We start from the raw sequence: 17,826 nt of genomic DNA, 5'->3' as shown, positions 1-17,826 counted from the left end.
TGTGAAAACCCTTGTAACCAGAAAAAGCACGTGAACCCTCGAGGAAATGACTCCGAACGCTTTGCTGATGCAATTTCTGGGGGGTTCCCCGGTGTGTATGAAAAATGAGAGAAACTTTGGTCGTGTATCGTTGTTGAAAAATAAAAGGGCTGTCGATGCAGCTCTGCTACATCGTGCCTAGTCCTTGGTTCGTGTAACTAGAACATTTGGCACATCGGTACTGCTTTGTGACGGTGAGGGTGCCTGTTGCGGCTCCTGAGGGTGTACGTCTATAGAGTTGAAGTGGTTAACACCATGTGTCGATTTCTGGCCCTAGTAGAAACCGTCATTGGTGTTGCTCCTACTGCTGGGCGTTGACTGAGCAGAGCTACTAGCATCACTAGGTGTAGGTGGCTCTACAACCTGGCTGCGGATAGTCATGATCCAGTCGTGTTGCAGGAGTTCGACGGCGGATGCGCGGTGCTTGGGGTCTCTGGTAAAGCATCTCTTCAAAAAGTCGAGACCCTGCGGACTAAGCTGATCGGCCGACGGCAGCTGAGGAGGGTTGCCTTGGGCAATGTTGTACATGATGGCCCACTCATTGTCCAGGTTGGCCCAAGGACGACGACCAGTGGCCATCTCAAGAATGACGCAACCCAGCGACCAGACGTCGACTGAGCCGGCTCTGCCAGGGTTCTCACCCTTGATCACCTCAGGCGACATGTACATGGGCGTGCCCGTCATCGACTTGTTGGGCTTGGAAGAGGAGAGATCTTGGACAAGCGTCTTGCCTTGCCTAGCAATGACCTTGGCAGCTCCAAAGTCGACGTACTTGATGATACCGTTGTGATCGAGGAGAATGTCTGTAAGTTGTTAGAACAGTTGCTAGACCAATATCGGGTAGATAAACTTACTTTCAGGCTTAATATCGCGATGGGCAATGCCACTCTCGTGAAGGTAAGCAAGACCCTCAAGCAGCTGCAATGCGTAAACCATGATAACTTGCTCGTCCTCAATGCGGCCGTGCTCTAGCAAGTTCGCGAGAGAACCGCCCTGACAGAACTCCATAAAAATATAGACCCTGTCGCGATGAACTTCGATGCCGTAGTACGAGACTACGTTGGGATGGTCGAGCACTTCCAAGACACCCATTTCGTCCTTGATCTGCTCGGCAATGGTGGGGATAAGCTTTGGATCCTGCAAACGAATCTCCTTAACAGCCATCAAGTGACCCGAGTCCAGGTTCATAGCGGCATAAACGTTGCCAAAGGTACCGCCGCCGACGAAATGGCCCTGTTGCCAGCGCATCGTAATGTTGGTAGCCGAGGATGAGAGGTAGGCTAGCGATCGGTCGACCTCGTTGTTTCCCTCTAGTACGCGACCGAGAGCCTGCCTCTCTGCCTCCTTGGCCCTCCTGATATCGTCGACCTTGTCAATCTCCTCCAATCGCTGCTCCGTGATGTACTTGGAAGCCTCATGGTCGTCGAGCATGCGATTTTTATCCAAGCGCTTGAACTGTCCAACCAAGGCCTCGATGCGCTCCTTCTCTGCTTGGGCGGCCAGGTTCGATCTCGCTCCCATGATATCAAAGTGTGAAATGAGAAGCGCCATGCAGCCAGCAACCTTTGCCCGGAGCCTGGCGTATTCTTCTTCGCCTAAAGCCAAGATGTGTCTGCCTCTGGTCATCCCCATGGCAAACTCCAGAGCCAGGACCGCCCATCGGAACGTCTTTCGATCTGACGCGATGCAGTCGTCACAGATGAAGCTTACCCAATCCAAAGCAAGTTTCGTCAGCTTGAGGTTGTTCATTTGCTTTCGGTTGCTGTCCATGACAAGGAGAGAGCGTTGACCGAATTCTGTCGCAAAGACAAAGCAAGTTTGAATGAGCTCTTGGACTTCTCTGCCTTCGGTCTGCTTCCGAATGATTTCGACACTATCCATGAAGTTGTTGGACAACTTGTAGGCAACACGTCTCGTCTCCATCAGACGTGTATTGACCTTGTGCAAATTCGATCTCTGTTCCACAACCAGGTCGACGTGCATGTCGACGGCATCGATGAAGGCTTTCCTGGCATTGACGAGTCGCGCTTGAGCAGCGGCAGCGACTAGTCTCATGTGGCCCTTTTTCAGATCGATGTTTCGTTCCCGAACTGAGAGCTGCACAATGTCGCCGAACCAGTGCGGGCTGCTCTCAGGCCGGAGAATCAACAGATACGGGTCACTTGGGTCTTCCGCAAACTGATCCGGCGAGCTCAGACCCAAGATGGAATGAATGGCGTCGTGCCTATCCATCAATGATGGCGAGGCTATGATGAATATGCCCTCCTGCTCGTAGAGATCCGTGAAAATCTGGAAGTGGCCGGATGCGATCAATCTGTCGTAAAACTCTTGCAACTTCTCTGGCGTGAAGGATATGCTGAAGTCGGATGCGTTTTCGTAGTTTTCACTCAGCATGCGAGAGAAACGCTGCAGCATTCGCTGTCTTACTCGGACCGAATCTAGGCACTGTTTGTATCTCTTGCTCATCTCGGCGGTACTCTCCTTGGGCTTGACTTGGAGCTCCTTTTCGAATGTGACACTCAAACGATTGATAGCTTTGAAGGTTAGGGAACTGAACTGCTCTGCAACCTCGACGTCACCACCAAGAAGGTGGCTACCAATTTCATTGGCAAAGTCCCATTCCGCAAATAGCAACTCGGCCTCCTTGAAGGTGTTTTTGTTGCCACTGAGCTTCCAATTGAGCATTTTGAAGTAGTACCTCAGAGCATCCAGCACGACTTGATCGAAAGACTCGTCAATGCAGGGCGGAAGCTCCCAGCCGGGTTCTGGTTGTGTCACAGCCAGGCACTCCAGCTTGATGCGGATAGCGAGTTTAAGAAGAAGCTGGAACTGGTTGATCATCTGGTCCTGCATCATTGGGTTTTGCTGCGCAGACTCTTTTACTTTCTTAGCGTAAGCGAGGCGCATCTTGATGATTTCCTCAATCAACCGGGATGGGAAGCTGATGAGCGTAAGCAGCTCCTCGATGTATGGTGGAAGATGTCGCTTTTGGAAGGCGGCGAAATTTCGGATGAGCGTCTGTTTGGACTTGGTGATGACGGTTGAAATACCAGGCAACATGCCTTTGTGTGCATCTTTGTTCTTTTCATCGTCAAACTCCTCGTCATACAGCGACTTCAAACCGTCCTCCTTCATCAATCGGTCGAGGAATGAGGATTCATCGCTGATGCCATTGCCTACAGGCGAACGCTGTCGTGTCCGAGTGAAATCTAGCTCTTCGTTCCCAACCCACTTTTTGAGAATAGCAAGCTCGGTGTTGATCATCTCATTGGTGTTGTACCAGGCAATGATGGATTCCGACGCCTCATGGAAGAGCGGGGAGTTTGCCGACTGGTGCTCAGCTGCCAGCGAGGTCCAAGAAGGGTACAGGCTCTCAGCCTTGTCAATCTTCTTGACCACGTCCTTGACCTGTTCGTATGGTGGCTTTCCAGCTTCGCTCTCGCCCTTGACGGAGAAGTTGATAATCTCGTCTAGTGTACGGTCCAGCGTCGCGCGAGCCTCCTCGACCATTCGTCTCTGCACTGGAAGATGTCTTCCACATACTTTTGAACGAATACCAAGCCACAGCTCTGCCTTTTGCCCGCTCTTCCCTACTGCTTGTTCGTTGGATCCAATCAACCGCTTCTTTTCTTGCTTGACGACGTCTCCGGTCAGGACAGCTTCCAGCATGCCGTGCCATTCTAGTCGTTCTCGATTTGTCGGGTCTTTTAAATCTTCGTCTGTGGGTTGCAAATCGTCGTTGCCGTAGAACATGATGGTCTCCTGGTCGTATCTGTCGTCAAAGGGTCCTTCTGATGAGGGTGTCTCCCCCTCGGAGTCGGAGTCGGCGCCTTGGCCAATGCCGTTGATGCCGTTTACGTATCCGCCATCGAACGGGTAGCCATCGTTGTGATCCTGCCTTAACCTCTGCACGTATGCCCTCTCTTGCTGGCGAAACCTTTCGCTGGGCCGAGGACGACCTCTCGATGATGCTCGGACGGATTCGACGAAGGAAGGAGCAGGTTGCGGCCTGCGGTGGGCGGCCGGGGCATATGTGTTGGAAGGGGTCCTCGCGGGAGCGCTGGGTCGTTGAACTTTGCTCGCGCCATTGGTGTAGGATGCGTCGCCGTCGCTGGCGTTGCTTCGTAGACTGCGGGTTGTACCATTGGCTACGGCGGCCTGGACGAGGTTGGACATGGAGCCAGCGATATGGCCTTCGGAATACCTGGCGAGAGAACCGAGTTCATCTTGACGTTCGAGTGCGTGGGGGTCGTCGGGTTGGTATTCACCAGAGGAAGCAGAATTGTCCGAGTCGACGGGGATGGGAACTGGTCGCTGGGGCATGATCTTGTCTGAGCGCAAGTCGTCGTCTCCGTTGGAGAATCGAACAGCACGAGGAGAGGGTTCGGTGGACATTGTGGCTGGGGGGGACGAGGCAGTTGGGTTGTATATATCGCTTAGGAGGGGGGGGGGGGTGGTCCCTTGGTGGTGAGGCGATGGGTGTCCCGATACGGTGGTGGTCAGCCGTTCAGTTCACGCCTGCGTACTGCGTGCTGCGTACGGCTTCGGTCTGCCGCTCAGCAGTGCAGCTGCTTGTGGATCCTCGTCCGAAAAAGAGGGACAGCAACATGCGATGGATACAGAGGGAGGCGAACAGAAGACGGAAGGGCACTGCGAGTCGACCGTTTGGGAGCGAATGGAACGGAAATTAGGATGACATGAGGCAACCGTATCCGCGTCGGTTGGGAATGGGATGGGGCTAGACCGAATTGACGGGCAAGCCGCGACGATGGAAGATGGGTTGACCTCGTTTTCCAGGGCTCAGGTTCGGTGCTCGGTGCTCGGTGTGGGTGGCAGTTTGGCAGCTTGGGGTAGTAGTCTGGGAGGAGCAAATGAGGGAAAAAGGCGGCGAAGACGGGCCCCCGGCTGAGTGAGAGGAGACGAAAAAGATCACGATGCAGAGACAAGAAACAGAGCCAGAGCCAAAGCAATGGGAAACGAGCACGACGTGAAATTTGATATGGAGCGGACGGAGCGAGGAAGGGACCAGCGGGCAAAGAGGGAACGCGACGACCGGACGGGACGGTGCTGGCGGGCGGCCATTGGCTGAGCCACAGCAGGCTAGTCGCTAGAGAGGCTAGAGCCTTAGTACGTACCTACCTATCACGCCAAGTGAGGTACCGTCGATACGTATCCCTAAGTACCTCCTCTTCCATCGAACCTTGAATTTGAATCCGTAGGCGTTTACTTTACGGATAGAGTCAAGGACTTTACATCAGTACCTGCCAGCACGTGGAAATATGCTATGGGCATTCTGTAAGGTGGACTCTCGTCTCTACTTCTTGACTTCAAGCACCTGCGGATGGATGCTAGACTGCTGGTCCTGATGTAAAGCAATTTCACATCTGTTATGAATGCGACGCTGTACCCGCCTGGCAGGTTGCAATCTGCCGAAACAACCACCCATGCGTCGACGGTCTATTCGTACGGATAGTATTTCGTAGGGTATATAGACGGTAGGGTACACACAGTCCATACAAACGCTGACTATGTATGATAGGGAGCCGCGAGAAACGGAAACGACCTGGAGCCTGGATTGCGTCGAGAAAATGTTTAAGTCTCGGAACTTCAAAACCACATACTGCGCAGACCACGAGCAGGGGTCGCATCCCAGCAAAAGAGCTTTTGCGGGGGTCCGCTTTGCCGAGGGTGCCAGATGCCACGGTGCTTTAGCCTCTTCTTTTTTTTCCCTTCCTCCTCATAAAAAGACCGTCTTATAAGTGTGGACACTGGACAGTGGGAGTGGGAGTTGAAGAAGTGAGACTTGGAGAGACATGAGGCGGCTCCCGATTTGTGGCTTCCCTCCCACCCCTGGTCCAACCATGCTTCCTCCTCCATCCAAGTGTGGCTACGGCCATCGAGCTGTGTGCCTGCGATCGAACCTCGCGCGAACCTCCCCTCCCTTCTCGACGCGACCCCACGCCCGATGGCTTTTGGGCATGTGGCGAGTGACCCACGCAATTGCCCGCCACGCCACGGCTGCTCCTTGCAAGCTCAACGTGGCGCCGCCCTGTGGCTTTCTCCGTCTCATTCCCCAAAAACGCTTCCTCACGCTTTCTGCTGCTTCTTCTTTCCATTGCGGCCTGATCATGAGGTGAGATGTTCACGCCATGTGTCGCTACCATCACTCGAATAAGCACAAGTTCCTGTAGCCTGGCGTGATGTGAGTCGAGACAGTCCGTGGTTGGTGGGCGCCCGAGGTTCCCACGGTTTTTCTTCTTGCCTCAACCGACCTACTGTGGAGAGCTTTGCTTTGAGGTACCTGCTATACTACTATAGTCCAAGTGGTATAGCTTCCAGCTCCATAACTGATGCCAATCTCAAGCTCTGCGACCCATCGATTTGTACGACGAATGCCGATCCTTTGTGTTTCGGAAGAGACATAGGCTTTTCGAGGTCCATGAAGAGAACCCGCTTACATGTCATCGAGATTTGCCATGGGCGATTGGAAACACGCCTTGGCGAGCTGTTGGGCCTTTTTGCATCCCCCACGCTTCACATGGGCAACTCCAAAGGTACAATAGTGCCCTACTAGTTCCGTACCAGGCACCATTTTCCCTTCCAACTCGGGATACGACATAAGAAGTGCTAGGTGTGTTTTGACTTTCTCAGCCGCACTTTGCTTTGATGTCTCAGAACCCAATGTTGCAGGGATACCAACGTTGAAGAGTTGTGTCGTGGTTTCTCACTTTTCCATGAGTCTGGAAACTAATGCCTAGGTCCCTCTGTTAACCCCAATTGCAACTTCCAGGGTAAGGTAGCTAGTTCTGGTGGTCTGGGTCCCTTCTTTGCCTTTATAAGTCGGGTTGCATTACGAGCCGATAAATGCTCTTAGCGGAAGTCTAATCGACTTACGCATGTATGGTATTGATTCAGCATGCTCAGCTCTCTGTTTCGTCAAGGCAGCAACGACTGAGTCTAGTAGACAGGCCATTTGGCAGAGCAACGGGTTGAGCGAGCCAACTGTGGGCCTCGGTCTCTATCCCAATTCCTCAAATGACTACGCTCAACAGTATGGGTTGCAGCCTCGAGCCAACATCCAAATACGGCCTGCTCCCTACTCCCTAGGTACTTCCCACGCCTTACGATTTCTTATTGGTCTATGATCCAGTTAGACCTTTGAAACGGTATTGGCCTGACTGAACTTGAAGAGAACGAGTCTGTTGAGCACCTCGGCAGACCTTCCCCGCGGGTTGATTCTTCTAGTCATGTCCCAGGAAGCAGCGTCCATGTGACAGGACTGGCTTGCGATGAAGGGAATTGGTGAAGGGGGTTTCTTGATCCAATAGAAAGAGGAATGAGCCCAGTGGTGTTTGTTCGGTATCGTATCGTAAAGCGAAACTCACTCTTCGAGGGCGAAATCTGTACGATAGCTAGAGAGGCATTCGACAGATACTGGCTCATTAGTATGTTACAATGCAACTATCACAGCTCTTCCACCAGGTAACCATCACCGAGATACCAATAGCGCTCAGCTGAGTTGTACCAATGACTCGATGCTACCTTTTGAGATACACATCTATCTGCGGATGGGAAGACAAGCTACTAAGATAGAGTGAGGGGACGACTGTGTACGAGACGCAGATAACAGACCGAGCGGCTATCTGCCCGTTGAACGAGCCGCAGAGGAAACTCACCCGACCGCCTCAACCAACATTCATACTTTCAGAAGTGCGAGACCGCCGGCCGGCGGGTGCCATACCGAGCGCTCGGATCCTGGACCGAGACGATTCCGCCCAATTCACCAATCAAACACCAGAGAGCTCGGCCAGCTTCGGACCCGCATCATCTTATCGCATCCGAATACCTTATCGGTACAAGGGAAAGCTCTCCGTCATACCTTGGGGCCTCCTCCCCTCCTCCTCCTCTTGAAACCTTGATCTTTCTGTTCATTTCTCAATCTTTTCACCAATATACCAGCTCAATTGGACTTTTAAAAATGACACGATCAAGATTGGTAGCAGCCGCCCGGACGGCAAGGCCCTTCTTGGCCTCTCCCGCTCGCCAGGGCCGGTCCCTCGCACCCGTCGCCGGACTGAGCTCCACGGCCCCGGCCCCGAGAACGGCGGGAGCATCACAATTACACAACAACCACCGCTTGTACAGCTCGGCATCCCGCGCCAACTGGAAAGAGAAGCTCGCCGCCTTCTCCAAGCAGGACAAGACCCCCCTCTACGACTTCCACGTCGCCCACGGCGGCAAAATGGTCATCTTCGGCGGCCACCACATGCCCGTCCAGTACGCCGGCCAGTCCCTCGCCGAGTCCCACCACTTCACCCGCACCCACGCCTCCCTCTTTGACGTCTCCCACATGGTCCAGCACCGCTTTACCGGCCCCAAGGCCGCCGCCTTCCTCGAGACCGTCACCCCCTCCAGCGTCGCCGACATGGAGCTCAACACGAGCAAGCTCAGCACCTTCCTCCACCCGGGCACGGGCGGCATCGTCGACGACACAATGATCACCCGCCTCGGCGAGCACGAGTACGCCGTCGTCTCCAACGCCGGCACCCGCGAAAAGATCTTTGCCTACCTCACCGAGCACACCGCCGCGCTCCAGAACCCCGAGGGCACCGACTTCTGGTGGGAGGTCCTCGAGGGCTACGGCCTCGTCGCCCTCCAGGGCCCCCAGAGCGCCGAGATCCTCCAGGAGGTCCTCGACCCGGCCGACGGGCTGGACCTGAGCACCCTCTACTTTGGCAACACGGGCTTCGCCCGCCTCCGGTACCAGGACGGCCAGGGCCAGTGGCAATCGACGCCCGAAAAGGCCATGATCAGCCGCGGAGGCTACACGGGTGAGGACGGCTTCGAAATCTCCTTTAAGTCCACCAACGGCGAGGCCGGCCCCATCGCCGAGACGCTTTTGAAGGTCGCCGGCCCGGAGAGGCTGCAGCTCGCGGGTCTCGGCCCGCGCGACAGCCTGCGCCTCGAGGCCGGCATGTGCCTGTACGGCCACGACATTGACGACACGACGACCCCCGTCGAAGGCAGCCTGTCGTGGATCATCCCCAAGGAGCGCCGCACAAAGGGCGGCTTCCACGGCGCCGAGGTGATCAACAAGCAGCTCGTGCCTAAGAGCAAGGGAGGCGCGGGCATCGAGAGGCGCCGCGTGGGCTTTGTGATCTCGGGCGCGCCGGCCCGCGAGGGCGCCGAGATCTTTACAAAGGACGGGGAGAAGGTCGGTGTCATCACCAGCGGCTCGCCCAGCCCGACGTTGGGCAAGAACATCGCCATGGGCTACGTCAAGGAGGGTCTGCACAAGTCCGGCACCGAACTGGACGTTGTGGTGAGAGGCAAGAAGAGGGGAGCCGTGGTGTCCAAGATGCCGTTGGTCCCTAGCAAATACTTCAAGGGACCGACTCCCGCGCCTGCGTAGGGTGGGATGTATCGATAGAAGTTTTACAAAAAAGATATCCAGCACTTTTTAGCGTTCAACTTGGCTTTCATCTACCTTATTTGTGATGCTTCTTGCTTAAGGGCATGGCGAGATCAGAGCAACGGCAAGTTTTCAATGTTTTGGTTGGAAGCATGTAGCCACTTCTTCATGGGAGGCCATCACGGAAGCGCAAAGCGATGACGACCCTCAAACGAGCGGCTGAGTACTCTAGAAACTATGATCCTGGAATGCGGCAAATATGGAAGAGGTTGACAAGCAGCTTATTTTGACAGGATCGTGTTACGTTTGAATGTGAAGAGAAAAAAAGAAGAAAAGGCAAAGATTGAACGAGCGCAGAAATTCTTATTAGCATTTTGGCGGATGGGGCTAGAGCGCATGCGGATTAGCCCCGGATAGCAGGGACGAAGTGGGGCCCTTTTTCATGGGATGAGAGTGGGGTGAAGGCATTCGAGCCAAGCTATGCTTCGACAATGATTTTCTTTTTAGCTACATCTGCCCCGACTGTTGCAAATTGAACCTCCAAGATACGGTTCAAGGCGAGGAAAGGATCTGATGTCCACATCAGATGATTTATTGCCAAGTTAGCTAGACAGATGTGATCGTGCTTACTCGTCTGGTTGGTTTCTATAAGCCTCGGCCAACGGGGGCGACGAGCATCTAATGTCACATAGCAGTACGATACGTACATGCTTTTACATTAGCCGAATTCAACTTGAAAGATCAGATAAACTTCCTTCGAACTGGCATGATATCTGTATTGTACTACCGTCCTTCTCGCATCACACAACATTGCCGGAGAAACCGGTCATCAAGAGACCAAGAGTATTGAACCCATACGGTATCACGGTATGCCTACACGCAAATGCTCCGGTAAAAGCCAGTGATGATGAGACATACGAGAATCTTCATATTATATAGTTTACAATCATAAATAAACACTCATAGAGAGAACTGGCAATACAAAACAAAATCTACCCCGCCTTGTATATATGCCACTTTTTTTTTGCCTGCATTATGAACTCCCAAACTCCGACCAAGGTGCAAAAAGCAGCCTAACCGGGACAAAGTGTGCCATGTAGTATTACAAGCTTTCAAGAAACACACCCATAGTGCTTTCATGGCCCAAGTCGTTGAGTCGTGCCAACAAGCGCAATCGGTGCGCTGCCGCCACCAGCATGGGTGTTGGTGGGCAAGACCCCGAATCGACCGTATGTCTTCTGGTCGACGCTCACGTAGTGCGGCAGCCGGCCAAGGAGGTTCAGCTTCGACTCGATCCATCGCAGGGCCTTTTCGGGTGGGCTGAGGAACTTCAGGTAGCCGAGGCCGACTAGAAAAGTAACGTTGAGTTAGTCATACATCCTTCTAGCAGGATAGGGGCAGGTCGCTTACAGAGATATCCAACCAGGACGCCGCAGAGGTGACCAAGCAAGCTGGTGCCAGGAACGAGCGCCGTAACCACCAGAATGAGGATCAGGGGGGTTGTCCACGTCGGAATTGAGTACGTCGCAATCGTCAGGTGGGGGTTCGTCTTGTACGTTCGAATCGCCTCGATGCCCAAGAGCAAAAAGACCCAGACGCTACATTGTGATTCTTCTCGTTAGTTTCCATCCCTCTTGCGCTCGCGGGCGTCACCTGTATAGTTTCTTACCTAGCTCCCATAACTTCGGTGTTGCCCTTGAAGAGGAACCGTTCGATCAAGGTGTAGAGAATAGCCGGGATTGTGCTCAGAGCTGCAGAAAATTAGTCGCCCGCGACTTATAGAGAAGACCAGGATATATCTTACGGCCGATGAAGAGGGCGATAGAGGTCAAGGTGCCGAATTCTGCCTCGAACCGCTCCATCAACGGCGCGAGAGCCGCCAGATTCATGATCGTATGGATGAGATTCACATGAACGAAAGGGAACGTATTCATTCGGTATGCTATCGCCACAATACAATGAGTACAAAGTGCGCCTGTAGAAAGCGGCCTGGCAGGCAAGGGAAGCTTACAAGAGGTAAAGGACAGCTGGTCAGGAATCAGGGCGCCCCAGTGCCTGACATCCCACGAATGTTGAAGACCTGCGAACCATGCTGCGATAATGACCAGGAGAACAATGCGCGTAAAGAGCGGTAAACGAAATACGTAAGAGCGAGCCCGAAGGGTGCTGAAGGACGTTATGTTGGAAGCCATCGCGCCCGCCGCCTCCGGGATTCACGGGATCCAGAGGGGTCGAGGGTCGAGGGTCGAGGGTCGGGTGGGAAAATTGGCGGTCGAGCAAACGCCAATCGCTGCGTTCAAAGTCGAAAGTCGTTCTAGCGATGAGTCCAATCGGCAGCACAAGGCATGAGAATCGGCTTGAGTTGGCACCACGGAGATTGTGTGTTTTGCTGCAGCTGGGAAATTGTAGACAACCTGTCGCATGCTCCCGGTCCACTCGGACCTCTTCGGACGATCCCAAAAATGTTAGATAAGACCCCTGTTGTACGACGTATCCACCTCTTATCATCACGTGCCTGTAACAGCGTTACAGCGCTTTATGTAACTCATCCTGGGTCTCTAAAGTGCTTTTAATATCGATCATTGGTGAAGTATTAGAACATCACATGCGAGTTCACAATGCTTGAACACCGTTGTACCCGCTCCCGCATTGTCACATTGCGTTGAAATTTTGTTTGAACGTTTCAAATTTGTACATACTAGGAAATCATGGCCTACATGACATAGAAAAAACAATAGTCCCAGAGGTATTTGCCCGACCAAAACAAAGGGCGTAACGCGGCCATACACTTTAGTTATACCGACCGACACCCCAGAACATGCTAAATAAACAGAGGTACGCCTACACCGCCTAACCACATATCGCCCTGACCCGTATCGCTAACGTAACATTGTCCGTTTATGACTTGCCAGCGGACTTGGCCATGGTGTTAAGAGCGGAACCGTTCTTGAACCACTCAATCTGGGGGGCGTTGAAGGTGTGGGAGAGCTTGACCTCGAAGGCCTTGCCATCCTTGGGGTGGACAACCATGGTCAGAGGCTTGCCGACCTCGAGCTCGGTGGCGAGGATGTCGACCTTGTCCTCGGGTCTGATCTTGTCGTAGTCGGCGGGGTCGGAGAAGGTAAGAGGAAGCATACCCTGCTTCTTCAGGTTGGTCTCGTGAATACGGGCGAAGGAGCGGGTGATGATGGCAAGACCACCAAGGTGACGGGGCTCAAGAGCGGCGTGCTCACGGGAAGAACCCTCGCCGTAGTTCCAGTCACCAATGACAACCCACTTAATACCCTTGGCCTTGTAGTCACGGGCGACGGCAGGGACGGCGTCCCATTCGCCGGTGGTGAAGTTCTGAATCTTGTTGGCCTCGCCGTTGGCCTCGTTGATGGCACCAATCAACATGTTGTTGGAGATGTTGTCCAAGTGGCCACGGTACTTCAACCAGGGACCGGCCATGGAGATGTGGTCAGTGGTGGTCTTGCCCTTGCACTTGATCAGGATGGGGATATCGTTGACGTCCTTGCCATCCCAAGGCTGGAAGGAGGACAGGATCTGAAGACGGTCGGAGGAGGGAGAGACCTGGACGTTGACGGTGCTGCGGTCGGCGGGAGGAGCCTGGTAGGTGTTCTGGCCGGGGTCGTATCCGCGGCTGGGGAGAGAGTCTCCGGAAGGAGGCTTGAGCATGAACTCGTTGCCGTCCTTGTCCTTAAGCTTGTCGGTAAGGGGGTTGAAGTGGAGGCTGCCGGCGACAGTCATGGCAACGACCATGTCGGGAGAGGCGACGAAGGAGTGGGTGGCGGGGTTACCGTCGTTACGTCCGGTGAAGTTACGGTTGTAGGAAGAGATGATGGAGTTGGGGGTGCCCTTCTTGACATCCTGACGATCCCACTGACCAATGCAGGGACCGCAGGCGTTGGCAAGGACAATACCGCCGTACTCCTCGAAGGTCTGAAGCTGACCATCGCGCTCAATGGTGGCGCGAATCTGCTCGGAACCGGGGGTGATGGTGAAGATGGCCTTGGACTTGATACCGTGGTCGAGAGCGTCGCGAGCGATGGCAGCACCGCGGGTCATGTCCTCGTAGGAGGAGTTGGTGCAAGAACCGATCAGACCGACCTTGAGCTCCTCGGGCCAGTTGTTGGCCTTGACAGCCTCGCTGAACTTGGAGATGGGGGTGGCCAAATCGGGGGTGAAGGGACCGTTGATGTGGGGCTCGAGCTCGGACAGGTTGATCTCGATGAGCTGGTCGTACTCAGCACCCTCATCCTCGCGAAGCTCCTTGGCGTAGGTCTTCGCGAAGTCACCAATGTCCTTACGCTTGGTGGCAGTGAGGTACTTGTGCATGGACTCGTTGAAGGGGAAGAGGGAGGTGGTGGCACCGATCTCAGCACCCATGTTGCAGATAGTTCCCATACCAGTGGCAGAGAGGGTGTCGACACCAGGGCCGTGGTACTCAACAATGGCACCAGTACCACCCTTGACGGTCAAGATACCGGCAACCTTGAGAATGATATCCTTGGGAGTGACCCAGGGGTTCAGAGCACCAGTGAGCTTGACACCGATAACCTTGGGGGCCTTCAGCTCCCAGGGAAGGTTGGCCATGACATCGACGGCGTCAGCACCACCGACACCGATAGCGCACATACCGAGACCACCAGCGTTGGGAGTGTGAGAGTCAGTTCCGATAAGAAGACCACCGGGGAAAGCGTAGTTCTCGAGGACAATCTGGTGGATGATACCAGAGCCGGGCTTCCAGAAACCGATGTTGTACTTGGCGCAAGCAGAGGCAAGGAAGTCGTAGACCTCCTTGTTGATGCCAACGGCACGGGCAAGATCCTTAGAGCCACCAATCTGAGCCTCGATCAAGTGATCGCAGTGGACAGTAGTAGGGTTGGCGACGGAGGGCATGCCAGCAGACATGAACTGCAGAATAGCCATCTGAGCAGTGGCATCCTGGCAAGCAACGCGATCGGGGCGGAGCTTCAGGTATGAGACACCACGCTCGATCTCTTGTCCGTGAGGGTCGTCCAAGTGGGAGTAGAGAATCTTCTCAGCGTAGGCCAGGGGGCGGTTGAGACGCTGGCGAACGATGGACAGGTTCTCGGACATCTTCTTGTAGTTGATGAAGTTGCCCTCCTCGTGGATGTTCTGCTTGACCTGTTTTCGACGAGTCAGCACCCTTGTCAAGTCGAGCAAACACGTACGCGATGCCAAAGAAGCGCCCGGCCATGCTGTCCAGACAGAATACACCGTAGACCACGGTTTTCTAGCGTTAGAGGGGGAAGTATCTTACCTTGCGGTCAAGGGGAGAGTCAGAAACGGTAGCCATGCCACGCAGTCCCAGACGGGCACTGGCGGCAGTACGGCTCCGGGCAACAGAGCCCAGGAGCTGTCGTGAAGCCAACATGATTGGTGTTGACACTGAGAGCAGCAATAAAACTGGTCAATTGAGCTTGAGTGGAGAGTTGTCCGAGCTGTGATGAAGCTCGCAACAGATATCTCAAGTGCCCTTGCCTGTTCAAGGGACTTTGTTTGTGAGGATGGAGGAAAGGAAAAGAATATTAAGAGGAAGAAAACAAGAAGGTGGAGAGAATTTCCGACGAGGAGGTCAAGTAGTAGAAGAAAGGCGGCAAAGCAAGCCAGGCCTAGGTCTTTCCGGATGGGGGTGGCAGTAAAAAATCCTCGCACCTTCTTTCCGGATCACACTCACTTTTGCCCTCTTTCACCTCGCTCTGGGCTCTTTCCGCGGCAGCTTTTGGGGGGTGGCCACGGTGCGTGCTCGGCTCAAATTGGGCGCAGGCCGTCTGGTTGCCGCGCTGCTGTGTGGACTGTGGAGAAGGTACTGAGGAACAGGGTCGGCCAAGGTGGGCCTCCTCGGCTATGACGAAGGCGACGACGGGCCAACGGACGAATCAGCGAGATTGGATTATTTTTCACTCAGCAGCAAAGAGCAGCAGTGGACTGGAGTGGGGCTGCTTTTCTTCACTTTCACGGAAACAACGACGACCTCAGGAAAGTACCTTCCGAAAGTACACCCCATTCTGTCCCATTTCCCCTGCTCCGTATCGCGGTGTTCCCTGCTGCATTGCGGAGACCTTGCACCGCAACTGCTCTTTGCCCAGAGGTAAACACCCCTGTCCAAAGCCACATGTACCTTTTCTCGAGTGCTTTTTTCCCCTCTGCAATCCCCCCTCGCTCACGACCTTTGCACTTGTATCGCTGTTTTGACCGGCCCCTCTCTATCGCGCACAAATTTCATATGAATCTCCATCGTATCACGATACTGCTACTACGTAGGTACTTGAACAATGTTCATCCGCTGACTGATTTGCCTCGACAGGGAACTGATTTTGGTTTGGTGAACATGATCGAGACGGAGGCAAAGGCCAAATATAGGCATCTGCAAAGAGACCAATGACGCGAGACATGACAAGAACAATACCAAGTACCGCGGTCGGATACGGCGTCCGGCAAGGGCGAATGGCGAATAGCAAGTCGCCCAGCGCAAGGAGTCGAGGTGCAAAAACGTCACTGATAAACATTCCTACGACATCTGTTTGCACTGCATGCCGTCACCCGGAGCTCGTTGATACAACTCGTTACCCCAATTCTTGGCCTTTGGAATGTGGTCACAGTCCCGTTCATCCGTCTTGACTTTGGTCTATTGCTATGAGAACGGGAGCATTATGCACAATTCAATTGACAGCATGTGTCTACCTCTACCTTGGTCCGACCGCCCGCCCGAACGCTCATCCATCACACACGAAGACGGCCGATCAAGAGGCAGGAGTGAACAGACTGGACTTTGTCCGTCTCATGTCAGGTTCCGCCCGGAGACGAGGCTAATCCCCATAAAGACGGGTGTGCTCCCTCCAGACCCCGGGGCTACCGCTGCTGCAGCACTGAGCCACACGGCCACTGGCTGCGAGTCTGCGACACTCACGTTGCCTCCACATGTGAAGATTTGTACCTGGAGTCAGGTTCCCTACCACGCATACTTGAGGTACCGACGGATACTCGATACTTGCTGCCTTACCCGACAACGCCGGCCACCACCCGCCTGTCCGGCCTTTTCTTCTTCCTGTGTCACGGTATGGATATCCGGACTTTGGGCGACCACGACAAGGCTCTCCGTTTCTTCCCCACGCGGCTGGACGACGTCCATCGCACACGACCAGGACAAGCCCAGGGAAGCCAGGACAGCTCCATGCGGAGAAATCAAAGGTCTTGAGGGCGTACGGAGTACTGTATTTTGCCGTCGCAAGGGCCTCGTCTCAGACTTTTGCAATGCAGTCTGCATCTCGTCCAGGGCTGCAGAAGCCAGAGTCATGTCCCAAAAACTCTTGCCGCTGGAAGATACCTGATACTGTTGTACACGGCTATCATTGGGTGATTGGACATTGCTACCTTACTGTTGATCTGGAGGTCCCGTCCAGCCGGCTAGGTTCCTGTCAGTTCAGCGGCGGGCAGCAGCGCGCAGGACGGCTACAGATTGAAGGTACTTCCTTACTAAGGCCTAGGTACTTCTGTCTGTCCAGCTAAAGACGACAACATGAGGTTCAGCCTCGCATCTTTGAGACTGTTTCACCGACCCCGCGACACGAGTTCGATCCAAAAGAACTATGCTACCGGCATGGGAGAAGGAAAGTCCCGCACAGGAGGAGGAAAACGGTTCATTGCGATTCCAATCCGGGCATCACAAGTCCAGACTCCACGGGACAGCTGTAGCCTGTGGCATGCGGCAACTCCTGTTCGGGTGTCCTCATGTCGCCATTATCATGTACCTGTCTCCCTCGCACTAACGAGTGGTACCTCGGGTGTTTGGGGTCTGCGCTGATTGCGGCATCCAATCATCAGGGGCAATTACAATATCACCAAAATTTTCTGGTCTGGAGACATTGTTTTGGCGCAATTTTTATCTCACTCAAGCCTGCAAAACCGGGGGCCGGCGGCCGGGGGTGTCTCCTCCTTTGGTGGGGGGCCCTTCTCCCGGTGGAGAATCTGGGAGGCTGGGACCGTGGGACCGTGGGACGAGCCTCCATTGCTTTCCCCTTCTGTGGATATACGGATTCAAGCCCCCTGTTCATTCTGGTGCTTCCGTCCGCCGTAGTGGAGCTCAAACTGCCTCGGAAAGCCTTCGGTCGCAAGCTGACCAGCTCGCAGTTCCGGATTCGCCCTCGGTCGTCGCAGGAGATATGATAGGCGATACCCCCCAAGACCCGAGTGCACGCCCGAGCTTGTCGCTTAACATCCTCACGATGCTGATTGCTCTGCGACACTACAAAAAGCGGCCCCCCGCCCTTTTCATCAATCGCGGCTTCCTAAGCTTCCCAGAGAGGCTACGGCCATCTTCCGCAAGGACCGGCGCAGCGGCGCTTTGC

The 17,826-nt window shown here is 54.4% G+C and overlaps 5 protein-coding genes across 5 annotated transcripts; 2 read left to right on the top strand and 3 right to left on the bottom strand.

The window, feature by feature from the left end:
* Nucleotides 1-312: 312 nt before the first annotated feature.
* Nucleotides 313-4,434, bottom strand: CPAR01_05091 (uncharacterized protein; the record flags this gene model as incomplete). The annotated part of the gene is made up of 2 exons (XM_060489370.1): nucleotides 313-842; nucleotides 894-4,434. The coding sequence occupies 2 exons, from the start codon at nucleotides 4,432-4,434 to the stop codon at nucleotides 313-315; spliced, it is 4,071 nt and encodes a 1,356-aa protein (XP_060350836.1).
* A 3,583-nt stretch (nucleotides 4,435-8,017) lies between these two features.
* Nucleotides 8,018-9,451, top strand: CPAR01_05090 (glycine cleavage system T protein; the record flags this gene model as incomplete). Its single annotated transcript, XM_060489369.1, has 1 exon — nucleotides 8,018-9,451. One exon carries the CDS (start codon nucleotides 8,018-8,020, stop codon nucleotides 9,449-9,451), a length of 1,434 nt encoding a protein of 477 aa, XP_060350835.1.
* Nucleotides 9,452-10,587: 1,136 nt separating this feature from the next.
* On the bottom strand, nucleotides 10,588-11,643 carry CPAR01_05089 (rhomboid family protein; the record flags this gene model as incomplete). The annotated part of the gene is made up of 4 exons (XM_060489368.1): nucleotides 10,588-10,799; nucleotides 10,862-11,049; nucleotides 11,121-11,202; nucleotides 11,256-11,643. The coding sequence occupies 4 exons, from the start codon at nucleotides 11,641-11,643 to the stop codon at nucleotides 10,588-10,590; spliced, it is 870 nt and encodes a 289-aa protein (XP_060350834.1).
* Nucleotides 11,644-12,349: 706 nt separating this feature from the next.
* Nucleotides 12,350-14,852, bottom strand: CPAR01_05088 (aconitate hydratase; the record flags this gene model as incomplete). Its single annotated transcript, XM_060489367.1, has 3 exons — nucleotides 12,350-14,602; nucleotides 14,650-14,676; nucleotides 14,739-14,852. The coding sequence occupies 3 exons, from the start codon at nucleotides 14,850-14,852 to the stop codon at nucleotides 12,350-12,352; spliced, it is 2,394 nt and encodes a 797-aa protein (XP_060350833.1).
* A 1,300-nt stretch (nucleotides 14,853-16,152) lies between these two features.
* Nucleotides 16,153-16,809, top strand: CPAR01_05087 (uncharacterized protein; the record flags this gene model as incomplete). The annotated part of the gene is made up of 1 exon (XM_060489366.1): nucleotides 16,153-16,809. The coding sequence occupies one exon, from the start codon at nucleotides 16,153-16,155 to the stop codon at nucleotides 16,807-16,809; it is 657 nt and encodes a 218-aa protein (XP_060350832.1).
* Nucleotides 16,810-17,826: the final 1,017 nt, after the last annotated feature.

This window comes from Colletotrichum paranaense (genome assembly GCF_030867605.1).
Source record: "Colletotrichum paranaense strain IMI 384185 chromosome Unknown Scaffold_4.1, whole genome shotgun sequence".
In the NCBI taxonomy this organism is placed as follows: domain Eukaryota; kingdom Fungi; phylum Ascomycota; class Sordariomycetes; order Glomerellales; family Glomerellaceae; genus Colletotrichum; species Colletotrichum paranaense.
This window is presented reverse-complemented; position numbering and strand designations above follow the sequence as displayed.